The sequence below is a fragment of the Gymnodraco acuticeps genome, unplaced genomic scaffold (genome assembly GCF_902827175.1).
Source record: "Gymnodraco acuticeps unplaced genomic scaffold, fGymAcu1.1, whole genome shotgun sequence".
NCBI lineage: Eukaryota > Metazoa > Chordata > Actinopteri > Perciformes > Bathydraconidae > Gymnodraco > Gymnodraco acuticeps.
The window spans coordinates 1,176,400-1,196,294 of NW_022990981.1; the positions used below are offsets into that span (position 1 = coordinate 1,176,400).

Consider the following 19,895-nt stretch of genomic DNA (forward strand, 5'->3'; position numbering starts at 1 on the left):
TGAGTACAACACTTTTGCAACACTACGAGGATAAATGCTGATAGTTATGATCAGATTACCCAGGCAGATAAAGTGAACAAAGAGGAAGCCTCATGAGGAAAACCATAATGCCTTGATCCTCGTTTCCATGGCAGCCAGAGTCTAAACCCTTGGACAATCTGGTGAGTGGAAGAGAGGCAGGGGTGGGGCTCCATGCGAGGCTATTACAAAACAACAGGCAGGTCAGAACAAATAAGGTAGTTTACAAAATGCAAATGAGCCTTTTTTTGTTGTTGTTATAATCCGCTGAAAAACTAGTATATCACATATCAACACATAATCTCACTTGGCCCTTTCCATCACAACACAGACTATTCATCGTCAATAAAGAGGCGTATGAATTCAATCAGAGGCTCTTGACTTAATCAGATATGGTGAGTCCAAACAGCAAATCAAGCACCATCCTTGGCTGCGTTAGCTTTAATCTGATCACATGAGCAGCCTCTTCTCTTCTGAGGCCCTCAGACCCAGCACCACTATCACGGCTGAGAACAGATGCAGTGTTTTCTGTCCCCACCCCTCCCCCGTCCTCCCCTACAGGCGGCTGTGGTTTGGGGTTATTCCGTGGAAACGGTCGCACGTTGCTGGCCTGATGGTTGGAAACTGGAGCAGCTGTGAAAGCAGAGCCACACACTGAGGCAGAGGGGTTAGAACACAGGGATCAGACCACCAGCCATTGTGACAAACATCACCAACATTAACAGAGGAGGACATATATATATTATATATATATATATATATATGTGTTTGTTTGTTTATTTGCTGTGATATAAGTTTGCAATTTTGTTGTTCCAGCAAATCTTAGGAACAAGATCTCTGAAGAGCACAGCTAAGATACTGCATAGAACCAACTGTCACTGTTGCTATGTTAGCTATGTTAGCTAGGTTAGCTAGCTAGTTAACAGCAGATCTTCAATAATATGTGATCACATTGTTCAAATAAGATGATAAAACGTACATGTTAGGTACATTTACAACAACAGTGACAGTTGGCCAACTTTTTAATCCCGAGCGCCAACAATCACTCCGGCCCAGATGTGTGTGTCACTTTTTAGTGCCTCCGTTTACGTTGTGTTTTGAGCTTCTTGCAGCATTTTGTATTTGTAGCGTTATGTTTAAGCATGTGCTGTCAAGTTGGAGAACATGTTTCTTCATTCAATGTGTTTTGGCACATTTGTGTTTTTGGAACTGCAGCGTGTTTCTTCTATTGGAAGTGTGTGGGGCCGCTGTGACGCGTTTCCACCTCTCGGCCACCGTACTTTAAACCTTCAGCAACAATACAGAAAGTATTAGCATGAAAACTCGTCTCAAGATCTTAAAAATCTTAAAAATCTGTTAAAAATTGTTTCTACACACAGTTAGTGTCCACCGCTGCATGTCAAACAAACACATGACAGCATTTGTATGATTCAAAATGTCCCAACTGTCAAAGCTCTGATTTGATCAATGATTGCAAGTAGTACACTTCACATCAAATACGGTCTCCACATACTGTATAATGGAACACAGCAAGGTTCCATTTAGGTTGCATCCAAATAAAGCACAAAAAGCTTCCTTGTGTGTTTGTCTTATTACGGCAACCCGTGCACCACAGCTGACCCGGGGAGAATAAACACGAGTCGACCTGAAGTAAATATCATTGCAACGTTAGACGTTGTAAACATGCGTCAAAGCTTCTCCTGTCCTCTGTTTCTGCACGACAACACCAGCCAGACACTCAGAGAGGTTTTCTTTCTCCTTATCCTGTTTTGCTAAACTTCCTGGTGTCGGGTTGCCAGAACACAGCTTGGACATAAAGTTCTCTCTTTTTTTCAATGTCTGAAAACTCGAGTGCATCCTGTTCTTTTTGGAGGTGTTACAAAAAATAGTCTAAAAATACTTTGCAAAGAAGATCCTTTTGTAATGACGTCAGTAAACAAAAATGTTGTCCTGCAACATTAACTAATCAGCATTAAACCCCTTTTTACTTATTATTGATTTTCCACAGGTTATCTAAATGTAATGAAACGCCATCAGTAAGTCACTGCTAACACTTGGATTGACACATTTGAAGCAACCTAAAAGTGAGCCATATAACTGATTTGTTTTCTTGACTCTTTGTGTTTCACTGCTGCTCTTGATGAGTGTTCTCCTCCCCCACTGTTCAAATCCCACCATGCTGCTTTACAGCCTCCCAGTCTGAAACCTACAGGAACCATGAAGGCAACACCACCCCCACCCTCCAGTCACACAGATAGTGGAATTTTACAAAGGTCACACAAGAAAGCACACGGTGAGCAGAAACTGGAAAGAGCACATGGTGCTGACGTAAGAAGGAAAACAGAGAAACCCCATAATCTGCAGTTCTCTGTCTCAGCCTCAATCTACGTCGCTTCCGTTGGTTTTGCAAACTTTTTTCAAGTAATCCTGTTAAATGTCTTGCAAATTTGTATTAGTTTTTAACCCCATATTTGTTTTACTTTGCAAAAACAAGAATGCTTAACATGCATTATCATAATAATGATCAGATTAAAACACAAGTGGTAAAAATGTAACAAAAAAAGATAAAGGCCCTGTTTAACTTTGATTGAATGGGCACAGCTTTAAGTCAGTGTCAGTGCACACATTGTTTTAAAATGCGTCTCCAGAGATAAGATCTCCCTTTTCAAATAAAAACGTACATAATTTCCGAATGCATTGTTGGGGGAGGCAGCGAAAGCAGGACAGACAATGTGTTCCAATGATGTGTCTTGATGATCATTTACACTTGTATTTGACATTGTCTTCTTGTGATGCCCAGTATGCATAATAAAACCAAGTGTAAACACAGGCAGTGTTATTTATAAACAGCAGATTCAGTCATTCAAATTGAAGTTCCATAGTTAAAAGATTACAAATCCTCTTCGAGACAGCCCATTTTTATATCAAATCTAAAGTTAAGCATTTTGGGAAATGACTTTCTTAATAAGAGTCCAATGACAAGATAGATACAATTCTCCTAAACTTGGCATTTCATAAAGGCAAACTTTCAAACATGCTTAGAAAATAGTGTAGAAGTGTGGAAACAAAATCCCTCTTCCAGCCGCTCACAGGTTCTCACATGTGTTCTCATGTTAACATCTAAACCGACAAGAAAAGTACATGTTCAAATCTACCTTTAATGGACTCCTTCATTTGAGCAGCTCCAGTTCCGTGTTTTGGCACTCAACAGCCCCCCTCAAAATCTTCTTTTCCTCCCAAACTCAGCTACTTACTGAATTGAGTTTTAAAACATTGGGAACTAAATGTATTCATATATGTCCCTCTAGATCAGGGGTGTCCAAACTACGGCCCGGGGGCCAAATGCGGCCCGCAGGACATTTTGAATCGGCACTCAACAAATTCAAAAAGTATAATGGAATGCGGCACACAAATGAAACTTGAGCTTGTCTTGTACTTCTTAAGTATATCTGTAAACATATATGTATTAATAAGCCCACTTTCAGTCAATTAAAGTTGAAAATATGTTCTAACAAATCTAAGTTGATAAGAAAAAAGCCCAATAACTTATGTATAACAACCTTGAATTATACCCTTCATATTTCCTCTTATGATCAGTGTTGGGTGTAACGCGTTACCAAAGTAACGGAGTTACAGTCATATATTACTTTTTGCTGTAACGAAGTAATGTAATGTGTTAGAGCCAGTATTTTGATTTGATAAGAAAGGCCACCTAATTGTGACGTCTGTAGTCAACGCACTATAAAGGACTACAATTCCCACGGCGCCTGTGCTAACGCCACAGTGATGGGCAACCTGTTGAGAGACGCCGTCTAGGAACAGTTTTTAACCGTATATACTCCTACCGTACACGTACATACAAAGCGTACAAGTACCCTTTAAGTTGTGAAGTTATAAGCATTATCAAGAAAGAAAGAATACCTAAGTTGTGTTGTTTTATTTGAGTTTTGCCTATTTCTTTTGAATATTGTAAAGGCCTATTTTTCTTTGTTGCATGTGCAAAAGTTTGTTATTTTATTTTGAGCAAACACATCGCAACATCTTCTAAACCATCGGAGGCCAAGCAACACTTCAAACTGTGAGTACTTTAAGGAAAGAAACGAGTTAGAACTGTCTGTTTAAGGCGTCTCGTGGCTTGGTGGAAAAACAAGGAAGGAAGCCACGACATAATGCATTACTAATTAAATGTGGGTAATATATTACCCGTTACAATGCTCAGTAACGCAGTTACAACACATTTGAACCCGAAATGAAATGGTGTTTTGTTTTTTAAGAATGTACTAACATAGAGAGACATTCCGACACCAGAGACAAATTGTGCGGGTAGATTAGTAAACCTGGTGTTTACCCTTCAGGCTTCGCGTCGGGATCTTCGGGGCAGTTGATTGTTATTGTTATGCACCCTCTATTAAAAAAAGAGAACGGAGCGAAAAATACACAAACAACAAATTGTGTCAGGTGCGCGTGACCTGCTCCGCTGCGCGTGCATAATTTCCAAAGTGCTTCCACAGCATGTGACACACATCTGGATAATCATTTATACGAAAATGGTTAAAGCAACCATCACTCAACGCCAGCAACACTGCATCTACTGCAGACAGTAGCAACAGGTCAGATGGGGACATCCCGTTACCCTCCGTTGTGGACACAAGCGTACTCCCGACTGACTCGCCGCTGTGGGCATAGATATGTCTCATAATTATTTGTGTGAACATCAAAATTATTTGTGTGTAAATATGTGATTTGTAAATGTAAAACACCATCCACAAATGCATTTAAAGATTTGCAAACTCACAAATAAATGTGCAAATGTAAAACGGATCTGCAAATACGCTAAATATTTTCACAAATAAAAAAAGATCTGGGAATATCTCTTTAACATTTACAACTTTCGATCAGGCATTTGTGAATCCATTTTGTATTTGTGGACCAAAAATGCGCTTGCGGATCTCAAATCTCTGCTCGTGGATCTCACATTTCTGCTTGTGGGTCGTCTTTTTACACACACGGAATTTTGAGACATATTTTCCGCCGGTCTCTTCTAAAATCTACTCGTGTCACTCGGTGATTTTCTGAAACCACGTGATGGCCTGCTGATGACGACATTTCCGCATGATTTCAAAGTAAGAGCATGATGGTTTGTTTAATGCTCTGTTTTTTTATTATAATGAACAGCGGAACGTTAGATGCATTCTTTATCATCATCATCATCATCATCATCATCATCATCATCATCATCATCATGTTATAGTGATACAGTTAGTTTGTGTTAGTTTATTGGATCAATATAGCATATATCGAGCACTTTCGTTGATGTTGAAGTGCAGGCTATACGCCACTTTCGGATCCCGGGGGAGCAGCTGGCAGCGAAGCAGCCCAGATAAAACTCTTTCTTCATTGTTTGTTGTGTATTCAGTCAAGCGGGTCAAAGTTACAAAGCACTTCACATCTTATTAATCGGCCTAATTTTACCTTACCAGTGCAGTAATAAAGTAATCTGTAGAAAAGCACCGTATTTAGGTTAGCCTTCATAGTAAGGCTACATTACATGTTATAATATTCATTGTGTCCTTTCTACTGTATATGCATATATTCCTGTCTATTGCTTTCATTTGTATTTAATGTTATTGTGTTTATACTTGTTTCCACACATTTCACAATTTGGGATGAATGAAGTATCTATCTATATATGATATCCATCTATCTGTCTGTCTGTCTATCTATCTATCTGTCTGTCTGTCTGCCTGCCTGCCTGCCTGCCTGCCTGCCTGCCTGCCTGCCTGCCTGCCTGCATGCCTGTCTGTCTGTCTGTCTGTCTGTCTGTCTGTCTGTCTATCTATCTATCCGTCTGCCTGCCTGTCTGTCTGCCTACCTACTATACCTGCCTGCCTATACCTGCCTGCCTACCTACCTACTAGTTGTTTTGTTTGGAAAGGTTTTGTCATTGTATTGCTCTTTACTGGCACCTGCAGAGTACAGGACTTTACATTGTACTTACAATTTTACATTGTAACTTTGACCCGCTTGACTGAATACACAACAAACAATGAAGAAAGAGTTTTATCTGGGCTGCTTCGCTGCCAGCTGCTCCCCCCGGGATCCGAAAGTGGCGTATAGCCTGTACTTCAACATCAACGAAAGTGCTCGATAAATGCTGTATTGATCCAATAAACTAACACAAACTAACTGTATCACTATAACATGATGATGATGATGATGATGATGATGATGATGATGATGATGATGATGATGATGATGATGATGATAAAGAATGCATCTAACGTTCCGCTGTTCATTATAATAAAAAAACAGAGCATTAAACAAACCATCATGCTCTTACTTTGAAATCATGCGGAAATGTCGTCATCAGCAGGCCATCACGTGGTTTCTGAAAATCACCGAGTGACACGAGTAGATTTTAGCCGAGAGCAGCGGAAAATATGTCTCAACATTCTCTGTGTGTAAAAAGACGATCTACAAGCAGAAATGTGAGATCCACGAGCAGAGATTTGAGATCCGCAAGCGCATTTTTGGTCGGCAAATACAAAATGGATTCACAAATGCCTGATCGAAAGTTGTAAATGTTAAAGAGATATTCCCAGATCTTTTTTTATTTGTGAAAATATTTAGCGTATTTGCAGATCCGTTTTACATTTGCAAATTTATTTGTGAGTTTGCAAATCTTTAAATGCATTTGTGGATGGTGTTTTACATTTACAAATCACATATTTACACACAAATAATTTTGATGTTCACACAAATAATTACGAGACATATCTATGCCCATACTCGTGGTATAAAAATAGACAATGGTTAGAATATTCATGTGAACATAGTGCCATATTCTGCCATGCCTGTAGAAATGTTGGGTCAAAAATATTGCATACAATAGCACAGCTGCCTTCACCACGAATGGCTACAAAAAGATCTCATATCCCAAGCTTATCAATGAGCTAATGTTGCAGCTGAAATGTTCTCCAGGTCACAAAGTCAACCTCACATGATGATGTGATCCAGTTTTCAATCACAGTAAATATTCTCTTCCAGAGTATATGATGGGACCAAAATGATGATTTAGTACATGGTTTTAATAATACTTTTGCTTTTCAATGTTTGCCATTTCAAGCCATGAGCTGGTTCAAATAATATTTGCCTTGATTTACAATATGTTCTCATTTGTTTTATCAATACAGTTTTGAAGCTTTTATGCTTTTATTTGCCATAGTCCACTTTGGACTATATGAAATATTTCAGGATTGCACTTTTAACTCACTTGAAATGTTCTCACTTGCTTGGTTTCAAAACATAACAAATGCCATAATCTGTTCATTGGGACCATCAATGCTATTTTTCATTGCTGTTGCCGGCCACTATTGCTTGTAGTAAACCTACTACTGCTGCACCCCCTGTGATCTCAGAGGCACCCTGAGTCATTTTGTTCTGGAACCGGGCCTGTACACGGCCATATACTAAACACACTACAGAGCCTGGGGAACTCGCTCCTGCCGCCACTGCGTCAGGCCGTTGTGTCCTTGGGCAAGACACTTCACCCGGATTTGCTCCTGTGGGTAATGTCCACAGTACATATATAATACCAATGTGTACTTGTAAAAGCGCCTCGATGACCTCGAGGCGTGAAGATGGACGGTGTGGCGCAGTGCGCTGTGCAATGATCATCAGACCAAGGGGTGAAACCCGCCACTGCTGCGTCTGTAAAGCCGGTGTGTCCTTGGGCAAGACACTTCACCTGAACTTGCTCCTGTGGGTATTGTCCACAGTATCTGACCATTGCATGTATGATATATGTGTAATGTGTGTATATGTAAAGCGCTTTGAGTCATTGAAAAAGCGCTATAATAAATGTAAGGAATTATTATTATTATTAGAGCCCATTCCGTGTCCTGTTATTGTTTACTTCCTGTCTGCCTTCTTCTGGTGATTTATCTGACATCCAGCGCTCCGTATTTTAACCTCTTTTCCTGTCTCTTTCTTGATCCTCCTTAGCAACCTTCATTATAGTCCTTGACAGTGGTCTGTACTAATGTATTAACAACGTGTCACATGTTAAGAAGTTACAATCAGAATCGAGTATTCAACTAAGCCGTGTAATACAAGTTGTTAGTAGCCTTAAAGGCCTACACAGTTGTTATGCTATACCACATTCCCCTTCACTGGATGTATAATGAGCTGCACTAAACTACATTTAGCATTTCAAATACGTAGTCATTCTTTTGCGGTTATTTTGGTGAAAGTAACTCAAAAGTAACTCAAAAGTAGTGTAACTCATTACATTTCAGAGACAGTAATATTGTAATGTAACTTATTACTTTCAAAAGACAGTAATAAGTCATATGTATATGACATTTTGGAAGTAACTTGCCCAACACTGCTTATGATAAGCAATCTAAGGCCTCTGTTTTAAGGAATGAGCTGCTAACAAAATAAATGAAACCCTATAGAAAGCTGTCATGTAGGCTGTTGTATCACTTACATTTGATTGATTTAGCTAACTTATAACTTCACTTATGAGGCAATAAACCTGACCTCTAGTGAGCGGCCCAGCCCTTCGAATATTTTTCTGTTTGTGGCCCTCGGTGAAAAACGTTTGGAACCCCTGCTCTAGATGGATTACCTATAAGTGCTCTTTTGTAAGCCTCTAATGATTCTAAATCTGATTTAATTACTCCGTCACCATCCATAACTTGAAACATTTCAATCAACAATGGCAGATTGGAATAACACACAAAGACGAATTAGACTCAGACATGTTCAGTCTTGCCTTTAATAGGCCCCAAAATTAATCTTGCAAATAAAAAGGTTGACACGGCAAATAATGAGGTGTGAAAGTACCTGGAGTCAAAACCAGACCAACTGCTTTCAATAAGAAGGAAGGCATGATTTATACTGGCAGCTATATGCTGGTGATAGCGTGACTTTTAAATCTCTTAATGTGGCACATTGAGAATTGGTATAATTTGTGACACTAACAGCAGCAAGGTGGCACTTTAAGGAAGGAGACTGCCCTTCAGGATCCTGTAGTTAAAGATCCAACACTTCGCACCACACTGAACCCCTCCCAGCACTCTGATACTCACTTGTATGTCATACTTTTCTTTACTGCCGGGTTCTAGTACGTTGTTTTGGTACAAAAGTGCCTTGTACTATATTTAGGCTGTGCATTAGTAGTCTAAGTGTTTCTTTGAGTGACATTTAGCAGAACAAGACCAATAAAGCATTCTACTCTAAAGGGCCACAATGTGTTGTTCTTAAGACAAAGAGGAACTCATTTCACAAGCAATGACAAAAAACAAACAACATGTGTTTTATTTAAATTAGACTATGGCAACACAAAAAAAGCCATATCTATAGAAATAACTACTACAATGTTTATATCTACATCAAGTCTGCATTAAGAGATACGATGTAGGCCTGAAGGTAACAACTTATGCAACTGGATGCTTAGCGAAGCAAATCCAACCATCCACACAGAGGGAGGACTTATGCCCCGGCCACACGAGGACGAAAACGGCCGTTTGCGTTACTGTTTAGTGTCATATAGACCATTTGGCCATACGAGGACGACCGAATACGGCACTAAACGACTGAGGAAACGACAACGGGTCCCAAGGTGGATAGAACGGCATACGCAACGCTCTGGGGGGTCAAACGGCTCCATGTGTACACCCTATACGAACATGTTCTGATAGTGATAGCAATAGCCCCGCCTCTCCCCACCTCTGCTGCTCACCCCCGCGTCAAAGTAAACTGCACACTGAATTCAGATTATTTATATTTCTCTCGATATGGACATAAACGCGAGAGAAGTCTAATCTGACAGGACGGAGACACCTCTCAAACTACCTAAACTAGTTATAAATATGTTTATTTTTACTGTCGGCCGGGTCACTCATTACTGGATCAGCTGCTGCATGAAACAGACACTGGCGCTGTCCAAAGAGAGGGTGGAAAAAGAGAGGCTCCGTGTATTTTTATTATTATGTTATATAGAGTCGTTATTCATTTGTTTTAAAGCTCAATAAATAACAAAGAAGACCTTTGACCGGCACTTTTATAATTTTGTCGGAAGGTTTAAACTTTAATACACGTTGACTGGCGAAAAACTCGGTTCCCTCGGACCCCACCGCGGAGAATAAACAGAAGGGCAACCATGACAACCATGCTTCTTCGCTGCTTTTGTGGAGGAAGTTACAGCGCCACGTACAGGCTCCTGCATATGTACTGCAGCTTCTCCAGCGGTTGGAGCTAAACGGAGCGTTCTCGTGTGGGCAGACACTATCCGGATAGCTATCCGTGTGGACGGAAGCTTGTTTGCGATTGCGTTTGCGTTAATCCTATGCGTTTAGCCGTTTTCGTCCTCGTGTGGCCGGGGTCTTAGTGTTCCTTGGAAAATTCCAAGATCGGGGTATGGACTTGATTAAGGCGGTCTACTTCACATGAAATTGTGGAACCACCCCCAAAATGACTCAGCACTTTTTCTGTGTGGTGTGCCAGTGGGTTACATATATATCTCAATGAGATATTCATTCATGTCCAACTTTCTAGCAAAACATATCCATATTGTTAAATCTAATGTGACTGATGGGCCTGAATGCTGACAAGTATCCTGTTCATTCAAGAGTTCAGTCGCGCCCAATAGAAATACTGTAATGATGTGAAGTGCTATTTAAAAGGAAAGGACACCATTTGTTTGAACTCAGACTTCTCAAATAGAGCATGTTTATGTCTTCTTGTTTATTGCGATCATGAGAGAAAAAGTCCTTTCCTGCCGGGGTGTAGGGAAGACACACAAACACCCAGTGAACCAACAAACCACACACTTTTAATCTCCACAGGGAGTTCCGTGGTGATGCTCCCTAAACTCTTTGTTGGTACAGCTTCAGCATCCGGGTTCATTTATTGCGTCACTACCAAACACACTTGCGTAACAGCCACCGCCGCTCTGTTGTGACAGCTTCCAGGTGACAGACACAAAGTCATGATCATTTTAACTCCCACCTACCAGCTTTCTATCACCATGTTTTTATTTGGATTAAAAAACTTTTGAAGTAGTCCTTTGGAAACAACTTTTTTTTCATGATTTGAACTGGAGATGAAACTCCTTCAGAACTGTGTCCTACAACAAACATGTGCTCAATAGCACAGTTTTATAACTGTAACATATACAATCAAAGAGAATGGCATTGCTTATAATGTTGGGCAACAATTATTTTATATTTGATCTGCATTCTAGAATTCAGCTACAATTCCACTTACCTACAACTGTATTTTTGGTGGTAATATTCATTAAATTATTTGCATGGCACACTTTTTCCATATTTCTAGAGAGTAACATAATGATATTTACTTGTATGTGTGTGATTCGCTGTGTGGGAAACCCTGATATGAGTTACATCTGCTTTTAAAACACGGCTTTGTGTTGTGATTTAGTAACGGCCCGTCCACACGACAGCTTCAAAAACGGTTTCCAACGCGTCTGCCCATTCACTTTGAATGGGGTGACGTCACGTTGCCTCGCTTTTTGCCGAACTGAATTGTGGGTAGCATAGCGGTCCGTCTCCGCCGGCTCCGGAGACGCCGGAGTAGCCAGCGCCAGCCAATCAAATCCCGTTTCTGAAAATCTGCCAATCAAACCGCGTCTAAGCTGGGAGAGATATCCCGCCGTTCATTTCTATATTTCAAAAAAAGATGGAGGAGAAACTAATTATCGCCGTAGCAAATCACCCGGTTTTGTATGACCAGACCCAGCGACGCACACTAAATGGCTTCCTGCGAGACAATGTATACACTTTATGCAACCTTGCACACACACGTGTTACCCTTATTGCCCTTCTTACCCTTGCTACAACACCGGCATCCATTTTAGCAATAGTGGAGAAGAACCTGTTTTTTTTGCTTTGTATTCTTTCACACACAGTGACGTCACGAGCTACCCACAATGCAACGCGTGCCATATATATATATAAATACACCATTTTCCTGGAGGTGCAAATATCCTGGAGGTGCAATATAAACAGCTAGCTAACGTAGCCAGGCAGAGCACACTAGGTTTTTTCTGAATTAACGACCGAAGAAATCGCTGCATGTCTTCGGATTACATCTCTGGACTTGAGGGGTGTGCTCTAGGTCGTTACCAGCGTAAACTAGAGCTGTGTGGGTTTTCCGATTGCCCTTACCTGCCTGCAGATGTATGGAAAAACGACCCTCGAAAGTGGCCTTCGTCGATTTTGGCTGCATCTACATCTAATTTCTGGAAACACCAGGTGAATACCCCACTTGTCACAATAATATTATCATGCTATTGCATATAATATGTGGTATTTTAGAGTTGACTAGATATTGATTAAGGCAATAGACTATGATATTCTGCTTGCACCTCGTGTGAAATGGCGGATACCGGAAGTACGGTGTCGCCCTCGGCCCAATACCCGTATGTGTGTGTGAAAGAATGTCCCGGGCGGGACATTCATGTGATTGGTTGTTGGTCGCGGTGCTCGAATAAAATCCCCAAGCTTCAGACACGCCCAGCTCCAAGCTTTTTTTGAAGCCGTAGTGTGGACGGGCCGTAAGTGTCCTGTTTCAATCTGCTCTCCTGGGGAAATGCACAGGGAGCACGGTCCATTTAATTACGCCATGAGTCTCACGAGAACCTCTCAATTACTTTACACATGTCTGTTAGTCTAAACAAGACTGTAAAAAAGACTTGACTGGATTTGCTCCAATTTGTGATGAACAGTTTAAGAAAACATGGCCTGTTATGAGAATACAAAATAGTACTGATTATACCCTGTAGTAGAGATAGTAAGTACAATTACTAAAGTAGGCTACTGTAGGTAACTAAAATGTTGAGGTATTTGTAATTTACATGGATACTTTTATGATTTCTGCTATTTTATACTTCTTCTCCACATTTTTTAACCCACTACATTAATTTGACAACTGAAATGACTTGCAGATTCAGGTTAATAGTACAACATATCACTAACAAATAGATCATGATGTACTATTACAATCCAAATGTATTAATTCATGGGGAGACATTCACAAGCTACAGCAGAATATTAGGAATTAAAATGAGCTACGCATTTAGCTGCGATAAAGTAAAGAACACTTAAATACATCACTAATTCTAATACAATATGCACTATTTCTAACAGGCCATTATGCATTATAAGTACTTTTACTTTTGTTAGTCTGAGTCTATTTTTATTTGGACTCATTTTAACACAATATTTCTACAATGGTTTTTACTATTTTTACTTAAGTAAAATATTAAAATAGTCAAATTCTTTAACTATTTTATTATAATACCAGTTCCTGGTCAGTAAGTGCATCCTAAATGCAACATGTGTCTGACTGGTCCCATATCACCAATAGGAAAGGGATGGGACGCCACCTACTGACAAGAAGCCCAAATGCAACTTATTTATCATCCAAAGAGCTGTATGTTTTGTTCTCAAAACCAGTCACACCAAATGAAAACCATTCCCCATTTTGGGTTTTGAATCCCTATCTCTGGACTCATACAATAGCCTTTAAAAAAATTACAATATCTAGTTTAAAACAAAGACACTCTGTTTCCCCGAATAGACACGGAGCATGTTGGCTGATACACTTATTTACATTACAAATATTAAATTGAGAACATTCTGTTGTTACAATAGAGTGGCGAAGTCCCTCCCCTTCCAGTGGACCTCCATGGGACCTTATTTCGGAAAAAGTATGTATTGAAGTCAATGGAGAGAGAAAGATTATCTTTCGATCCCGTTTTAATTGTGCCACGAATTACACATATGATGTTTGTCAATGTTTGATGTTTGTCATCACTGTTAATAGCAATCTTCAACTTTAAATTGTCCCTTTTGATTTGTATTACTATTTTCTGACACATTTGTCACAAGATATTTCTGATATTTGTTTAATAGGCTGAATTCATTACCCCACGTCTGGCCTTGTCACCTGATAGTTCATCAACATATCAATGCGCGGCCCACCTGGAACAACGTAGATGTTTTAAACATTGTTTTTATAACGACTCTCATATGTAAGTATATTTCTTAAAGTGTAAGAGTTGTCAGGAATACAAGAACCCCACTACACACCCATATATAGTTCTTAAAGTAACCTCAAATGTAGCATACATGTTCCTCGAATATGCTATCTTATTTTGGCTAGCACTTGTTTTGTGTCTCGACATGCTGACTGCAATATGAAGTCCTTCCCTCAACGGGCGGAAAACTACTGAAAGGTAAGCTGAGCCAGGCTGTCGGAATATCTTTGCTGTTGCAATGCTGACTGGTAGGATAGATGCCGATCATGCTGACCCAGAGACGGCTGTAGTCAGGACTCCGCCCGTTAACACCCCGGCACATCTCCATGTTACTCTAGTTACCCGGAGCCAGTGTAACTCTGAGGCATCCCCTGGACCTGACCTGCTGCTCGGAAGGACAGTGCGTGAGTAGCTCAGTGAAATGTTTTATATTCATGAAGTTAACTTTGATTTGTAATTCTGAGATTAAGAAAACCTGTGGAGTAAAATACTGTATGTGGATGCTTGGAAAGTCATTTAGCTGTCAGATGCAAGGTTATGTGAAGGATAAACCCAAGGTCCTTGTGAATGTAGCAAACAAATTGTTGGCTTGTTTTGGGATTTATGTATAAAATATATGTGAACATTTTTATATGATCATTTATATTCATTAAGAAGAAGGAACTATTATATTCAGCCTGAATGATATGGTAATAACTCGCTTTGTACATTTTATTTTTCAGGAGGCATAGTGTTTAAAAGTCAGCTTAAAACACATGCAGATGAATTTGTGTTCCACTCTACAAGTGACCACGGCTGATGAAATCTCCCCACGACTGTCTGGCATGGCAGTTGTAGAAAAGAGGAGTAACAGGGAGCACCAAGAAAAGCACTGTGTCTCTCTCCCAGAGGGACAGGTCTTAGTTAACACTCACCATGTGAAGCCTGACTCTTCATTTGGCGGCATTTGGGCAATGAACTCCCTCTCGGAGAGCAGTGACACTGGAATTCTTTATCTGAACCCTCAAACACCAAAGTGGTCTTTGGTGGAGAAGTTTGCAGAGCTTTCACAGGGAGAAGAATCATTTAAAGATGCTCCAGACCACCAAACTCGAGGATTGTTACAACACACTAAACAAATTGAGAAGAATGCAATTTATGGATCTAATGAAACGCTCCTGGATCCTGTCCAAAAGAAGGAAAGCTCTAAATACCTCAGGAGCCATAGGATAAGTAGTGCTGCAGAGGAACAAAAGACATCTAAACTCAAAGAGCTAAATGTTGTTGGAAATGAGATTAACAAGAAGAATGTAAATAAGAAATTACTCAAAAAGTGTGACGGAGACAAGATCCCTCGACTTTTGGTGGCGATGAAGAAACGCGGTGAGGTTGACAAAGAGCACCGTCCCTTCAAGTGCCCCACACTGTGACTGGGCTTTTAAAAAGCTCTGCAACCTACAGAGTCACCTGCAAACTCACAGTGGCCTCAAGCCACACGTGTGCGATATATGTGGCAAGGCTTACTCCCACCAGGGCACTCTGCAGCAGCACAAGCGTCTGCACACGGGGGAAAGACCATACCACTGCCCCTTCTGTGTCAAGACCTACATCTGGTCCTCAGATTACCGCAAGCATATCCGCACACACACAGGTGAAAAGCCCTACGTCTGTGACACTTGTGGGAAGGATTTCATTCGATCCTCTGACCTGAGAAAGCACGAGCGGAACATGCATACCAATGACAAGCCTTTCCCCTGCACGCACTGTGGCAAGACCTTCAATAAACCCCTCTCCCTGAAGCGCCATGAGCGCAAGCACCTGGGAGAAAGGCCCTTCTCCTGCCCCGACTGTGGGAAGGCCTTCGCTCTGGCCAGCCGTATGGCAGAGCACCAGAAGATCCACGCGGGCGTTCGTCCTTACATCTGCTCCGTGTGCTCCAAGTGCTTCACCAAGTCTTCCAACCTGAGCGAGCACGAGGCCATTCACAGCGGAGCGCGGCCCCACAAGTGCCCAGAGTGCGGCGTGGCGTTTGCCATGGCTTCTCGCCTCGTCCGTCACCAGTACGTCCACAGCAAAGAGGAACCCCACAAGTGCACAGGCTGTAGCAAGAACTTTAGCCACCAAGCCTCACTGAAGCTTCACCAGGAGCAAACCTGTGCCGGCAGGATCTTTGTCTGTGTGGAGTGCGACAAGTCTTTCCAGTGTGCTGCAAAGCTCTCACAGCATATGCTGCACCACAGGGAGCAAAATGTCTGAATGAGTTTAAAGACAGGTTTTGGACACCTCCACAACCGTGCCAGTACTATTGACTGTCACCGAGCACCCATTTTTATGTCAGGGGGCTAGTTTGAATTGTTTGAAGTGAGGTTAAATGAGGCACTAGTCAGTGTTTTACATAAAGTAGATGACGGTTGGCATGCCCCAAGTTCTGAGAAACACTCGGGAGTTCCAGCACAGGAGCTAAGCAATGTATTGGACCTTAAGAGTTTTTACTCACACGCCCTCTTTCCCCACGGTGCTGGGTTACCATGAGATGAACCTAGCAATTTCTCACGAACATTGACACTGGAGCTGATGGCCTAATAGTGTGATGTGAACATAAGTACTAGAGTTCCAGACTTTATAAAAGTGAGAATTAAATGTAAGGCTAATAGTTAAAAATATGCACAAAACCGCAACTTTGCGTTTAGGAAATGCAGGCGGTTTATCATGACCTGTGCTGTAGTTTGATGCTTTGGTCTTTCTGAATCTGGTGGCCAAGGTGGTGAATCTATAACAGTAAGAATGGTTCTGAGCATTGAATTACTGAATATCAATCAAAGAGTGATTCACAAGATTTACATCACCAACTAAAGTATCATTGACATTAGCCAGATTAGATGACAGCTGTGATCACCAGTATTGATGATGGTAGCCGGTACATTATGTTGTCCTGACAACTGGAGGGACAGCTTGATGTTCTCAGGCCACCATGAATAAAAAAACAACAGCTACATCAACACTTATTCTCAGATGCAGGCTGTTTTATTGTCTGGTGAGGGCTGAATGCTGAAACAAGCAGAAATATCTGAATAAAGGGCTATGGCATGGATATAGACCAGTCGTAACTCCTGAGACACATTACTGACCACATAAATAGACCAGGCTGCTATGTGAATACGTGCTGCTACGTGTTCCTTTTTTGTCTATCTCCATAAAGGATCATTGTTAAATGGGTTGTCTTAGTTTCAGTATGCAGGTAATGCCAGGTGTAAATATGTGGCTCATTTTAATCACAATGCCAGACACAACAGGCATGCTTTGTTTGTAGGAGGTCTATCAATTCAAAGATATCCATTATAAATGTGTTTATAAGCTGACACATTATTGGCAGGCGGTAAGAATGGCGTCACATCCTGGCTGCCTCTGTGGCCCACTTACACTTGACTCCAACAACTAATAGTAAAAGGAGACGGCACCTGCTGTGTGCTCACTTGCTCTGCATTAAGTTTGAGGACACGTCTGGAATCACAACAGGATTGCAGTGATGTTTTTATTAAATATGTGACAGGCAGAAGTGCACTGATAAACAGGTAAATAATCCACGGCCTGTACAAAAGCATTGACATATTCAGTAATACATAAAACACAGAGCCAAAGGACTCGAAGTAAACAAATCAATTACATCCAGACATGTTTACATGGTGTCAATAATAAAAAGTTTGTTCTAAAATATTCCAAAGCATATATTACTGTTTGATTTATATACATTTTAAGGACACAAGCTTTGTCTTCGGAAAAACATTAAAAAACGGCTAAAAATAAAGCTTGTTCTCAGAGGAAATATCAGCACGTAAACAGCTCAATCCTATAATTGTCTCCTGGCTGGTGACAATTATAGGATTGAGCTGTTTACACGCCCCCTCCTCCTAACAACATGTGGTATCATTCATCTTGGCAGCATGACAACTCTATTTTTGTTCTGTACTGTATATGTCATATATAATTCAAGCTGTTCTGCTTTACAGATCCTTAACATGATCTAATAATGTTCATACATACATGTGCAATAATTGAGCAGCCTTACAAATTCTGCTTAGTCAGCGTGTAAGATTAAACATAGCTTCTGTGAAGCTAATGAATGACCACGGCATTATTTTAGTTTTTTAGTCAGAGCTATATTTTAATGCTTTTAGTCAAGGGGTAATTTTGTTTAAGGTTATAGACAATCGATAGTAAAAATAAAGGAGTGGTGGAATGTAGATGTACTCAAATACTCTACTTCAATACTAATTTGAGGTAGTTCTACCTTAAGTATTTCCATTTTATGCAACTTTATACTTTTACTCCACTACATCTTAGAGTAAGATATTGTGTCTTTGACTGCACTACAACTTTCTGAAAGCTTTAATTGCGGTTACATTCAACAACGTATCTACATTTTGTGTGTATGTTCACGATGAACTGAAGGAAATAGTGTTCCTTAATGAGCTTTAAACATTCTTAATAAACTGTTTAATAATCATCTTGAATCAGCTGGTAAATCCATCGCCACTAAACAGGGCTGTTGTTCTGAGCAACTCGTGAAAAGTTGAGTTTAAGATATGTGGTTCTCACAGGAACAAAGCTACAAATATGGTGATCCTATAGAATATGCTGTAGATGATTCTAGCCAACAGTATATCAAAAGTTAAAATTAGCACAACATTTTACTCTATACTTTATTTGTATTATGCTTATAATACTTATAGTTACATAATGTTTTAAATGCAGGACTTTTACTTGTAGTCAGGTATGTTTACTTTTCCTCAATAAGCAATCTTATACTCCTTTCATAACTGTATAAAGATGATGGACAGATGGATTTATACTTCTATATATAACTTACATTTAACTGATTCTCTACATATTGCGCAGATATCATTAAGTAATGAGAGTCATTGGATGCGCAGATACATAAATGGTTACCCGGGTCATTTAAGATATCCCTTCCCTTAAATATGTCCTGGTCCTCTGGAGTTTTCCCTGCTGTCAGCTTTTACACTCCTCAGATGTTTCGCTCGCTGTAATCTGAGTTACTATGACATTTCATCCAGAGTATTTCTGTATCCTAAACAAGATGGCTAGCAGGCTGTGGGGGTTTAAAGGGCATGCTTACAAATATGTGGGGGGGGGGGGGGGGGCAAGATTGATATTATCATGTTTACCCAAATTCAGTTGAAACTCATTAATAACACAAAGGCACAGGTAGTGGTAGCTGGTGTGATATTCACACTTTGGTTCTCGTCGAGTCAGTGGTCCTACGAACAAAGAAAAAAAGTGGTATTATTAATATGTTTCCTATTATGTTTAGTGCTTTTAATCCATGAAGATTGTTTTTGTGCGAGTTGCAGTGTTTGAGATATCAATTTGGTACTCGACTTGTGGTGCTCAAAGTAGCAAACAATATATTTGGTATACTCAACAACAAGGACTTTTACCAGAAATCATGACCTGCTTACTAAAGTAATACACAGACCTTCTTATGAGAAGTTTAACATAGGAACTACAGATATTGACTACACATATTACGCAGAAGGAATTGGCAATGGTTCGGGACAGCGAGACATGTATCGTTAGCTTGATGAGTAGGTGCATGCTTCGTCTGTGAGGTGATACGGTTGGTGGGTGTGGTTCAGTGGGAAGGAATGAGTTACTACATAAAATGATTCTCAACAAGGTCTGTGGATTATCTTGAGTAACCTGGTCATCATTTCTGTAAAAAACACATTGCTGTTGAGTTAATCAAATGCATTTGCACATTGAGCACCACAAGCTTGTTTTGATTTAGTCACATTGTAGAGAAGGCAGA

General features: G+C 40.4%; 2 protein-coding genes across 2 annotated transcripts in view; one reads left to right on the forward strand and one right to left on the reverse strand.

Annotated features, from left to right (window-relative positions):
- Positions 1-15,039: 15,039 nt before the first annotated feature.
- Positions 15,040-17,779, forward strand: znf648 (zinc finger protein 648). The gene is made up of 2 exons (XM_034235605.1): positions 15,040-15,119; positions 15,442-17,779. The coding sequence occupies exons 1-2, from the start codon at positions 15,040-15,042 to the stop codon at positions 16,319-16,321; spliced, it is 960 nt and encodes a 319-aa protein (XP_034091496.1). The 3' UTR covers positions 16,322-17,779.
- The window catches only part of sec16b (SEC16 homolog B, endoplasmic reticulum export factor), a 29,220-nt gene continuing 26,903 nt past the window's right edge, over positions 17,579-19,895 (reverse strand). The window contains 1 exon segment of the mRNA XM_034235600.1: positions 17,579-19,344. The gene's annotated coding sequence lies outside the window, so the exon portion shown is untranslated.

Excerpts from the sequence above, each read along its gene's own strand:
- znf648 (XM_034235605.1), top strand. The coding sequence starts at position 15,040 with ATGAACTCCCTCTCGGAGAGCAGTGACACTGGAATTCTTTATCTGAAC. Across the intron at positions 15,120-15,441 it reads AAGTGGTCTTTGGTGGAGAA|AAACGCGGTGAGGTTGACAA; the intron begins GTTTGCAGAGCT and ends GTGGCGATGAAG.